The sequence below is a fragment of the Echinops telfairi genome, unplaced genomic scaffold, assembly GCF_000313985.2.
Source record: "Echinops telfairi isolate 266 unplaced genomic scaffold, ASM31398v2 ScPeMD7_7469;HRSCAF=8507_1, whole genome shotgun sequence".
Lineage (NCBI taxonomy): Eukaryota > Metazoa > Chordata > Mammalia > Afrosoricida > Tenrecidae > Echinops > Echinops telfairi.
Window position 1 is genome coordinate 97206125 of NW_022111373.1, and position 1779 is coordinate 97207903.

A 1779-nucleotide genomic window follows, 5' to 3' on the forward strand; every position below is an offset into this window, starting at 1 on the left:
CATTCTGTAAGCTAAGCGAATTTTGAAAGTCTCTCCGCTCTTTTCTTCCCAGTCCTCTCTGGAGAACCTCTGCGCACAAGCCGAGTGCTCCCTGCGATCCCCTCCCACCGAGGACACGACACACCCACACCGGCTGACCCTGGTGCAAACACCGCCAATGCCGCCAATGGCGAAGCCTAACGGTGGGCCCCTGCCTGCCAGGATAGGGAAGGGGAGTGCTTTCAACCCTCCACGGATGCGATTGCTTTCGCTTCTCGGAACAAAGACTATTTTCGTAAGCGGCGCTCTATAAGCCATTCACAGCTTTGTAATCCAGAGTTCTTGCATCCTAATAAAGGCTCTTCCCAAATAAGCAAGCGGAATGTTTGCATGTGCATAAATTCGAAGTCTGTGAATGCCCAAATGAAAAGTCAAAGTGTGATTAGGGATGCTATAGTGGGGAGAGAGACCCCTATATTCACATGTCATTTACAAAGACCCATTTATTAAGTCATTCGCAGGACAAAACCAAATCACCTGGGAGAGGGAGACCATCAACATGAGGCGATCATGGTATCCACGGCTTCTCAGTCGCAAGGCTACTTACGCAGGGCAGGGCACACAGAGGGCACTATCACACAGTCGTGGCTGGCAGCTGGGACTACAGAACAGGAAAGGGACCATCACTGGGAGACGACCTCCCCTATTGCAGATAAGAAAAACGTACAAGGTAGATTCACAGAGCTTCTGCCACTTTGGTCGAGGTCTGACTCATGACCGTGGGGCCCCAGTCCCCCAATTTCCATCAAGAGCACACTGAAGCTAGTTCCTGTGGGCTAGGCGAGACTGAGCTGGCTAGGGTAGTAGGGGAGGCCCAGCAAACACATTCAGCAAAACTTTGTACTTTGCTGGCGCGGGTTGGGAAGAGGTCCGTGGAGGCTGAATCTTTGCGGAGATTCACAATGGATTGCGGTTCCCAGGATAAACTAGCCTTCTACCAATTGAGTGTTCAGAATCTAAGCTCTAATACACAGCCGAGAAATCTGGCCACCTTTGGTTTGCTTTCTGGCATGTCTGCTGATGTCGTTTGCTGAAAGGTTTTATATATTTTTTTAAACGTGTACGCTCTGCTGACATAAAAACCACCACCACAAACCACATTCTAGAATTGTTCTTCACATTTCTTGTCATTGTACCCTGGATTGATGTGATGTAATTAAAAATGAAAGTAATAAATTCATTTGACCAGTCCCTGCATATGCCTTTAAATCTTTAGCCTGCTAAAAGCGATTTTTTTCCACATCGTCTGTTCTTCACTGTAGGCAAGTTAATGTCTGCCCAGTAGCTTCACAATAGCTTGTGTTTCTTTGCTGTGATTTGAATATTTCCAGCCATCCTTTTCAGACATGATTGATTGCTGCAGTATGAGATCATGCAAGATCATGCAAGAAGGGAACGCCAACCTACCTGCTGGCTTTGTAACGGTAGATAAGCATTCTGACTCTTTCTCTCAGATACGCTACATGTTGAATAATTCCTTTTTGTCTTTCAAAGGAACAGTCTCTGCAGACTCAAGATATTCCGGAGTTTAGAACTTCCAAGCCTATGGTTTGGGGCCGATACAAAATTCAAAGATTAGCAGCAGAAACATCCCTGTCGGTCCCAAGCCTGCACGTTACTTTGTAAACATCTCAAGTGTCCTAAACCTCACTTGATACTAGTCTTTGTTTAGGGCCCTCAGTCTCCACCATGAACTAGATAGAAATCTCCTGTTTGAATTTATTTATTTGGCCTGTTCAT

General features: G+C 46.3%; 1 protein-coding gene and 1 long non-coding RNA gene across 3 annotated transcripts in view; one reads left to right on the forward strand and one right to left on the reverse strand.

Moving 5' to 3' along the window:
• Positions 1-277, forward strand: part of ANKRD55 (ankyrin repeat domain 55) — a 148238-nt gene extending 147961 nt beyond the window's left edge. Inside the window, exon 10 of the mRNA XM_004703710.2 lies at positions 53-277. Coding sequence (XP_004703767.1) covers positions 53-180 — 128 coding nt within the window. The 3' untranslated portion in view covers positions 181-277. The remainder of the gene's footprint in view (positions 1-52) is intronic.
• The window catches only part of LOC123521116, a 30453-nt gene that overhangs the window by 25552 nt on the left and 3122 nt on the right, over positions 1-1779 (reverse strand). For both annotated transcript variants that reach the window (XR_006679591.1, XR_006679592.1), the window contains exons 3-4: positions 1447-1582; positions 517-640 (exon numbers count right to left, since the gene is read on the reverse strand). This is a non-coding gene — a long non-coding RNA (uncharacterized LOC123521116). The remainder of the gene's footprint in view (positions 1-516; positions 641-1446; positions 1583-1779) is intronic.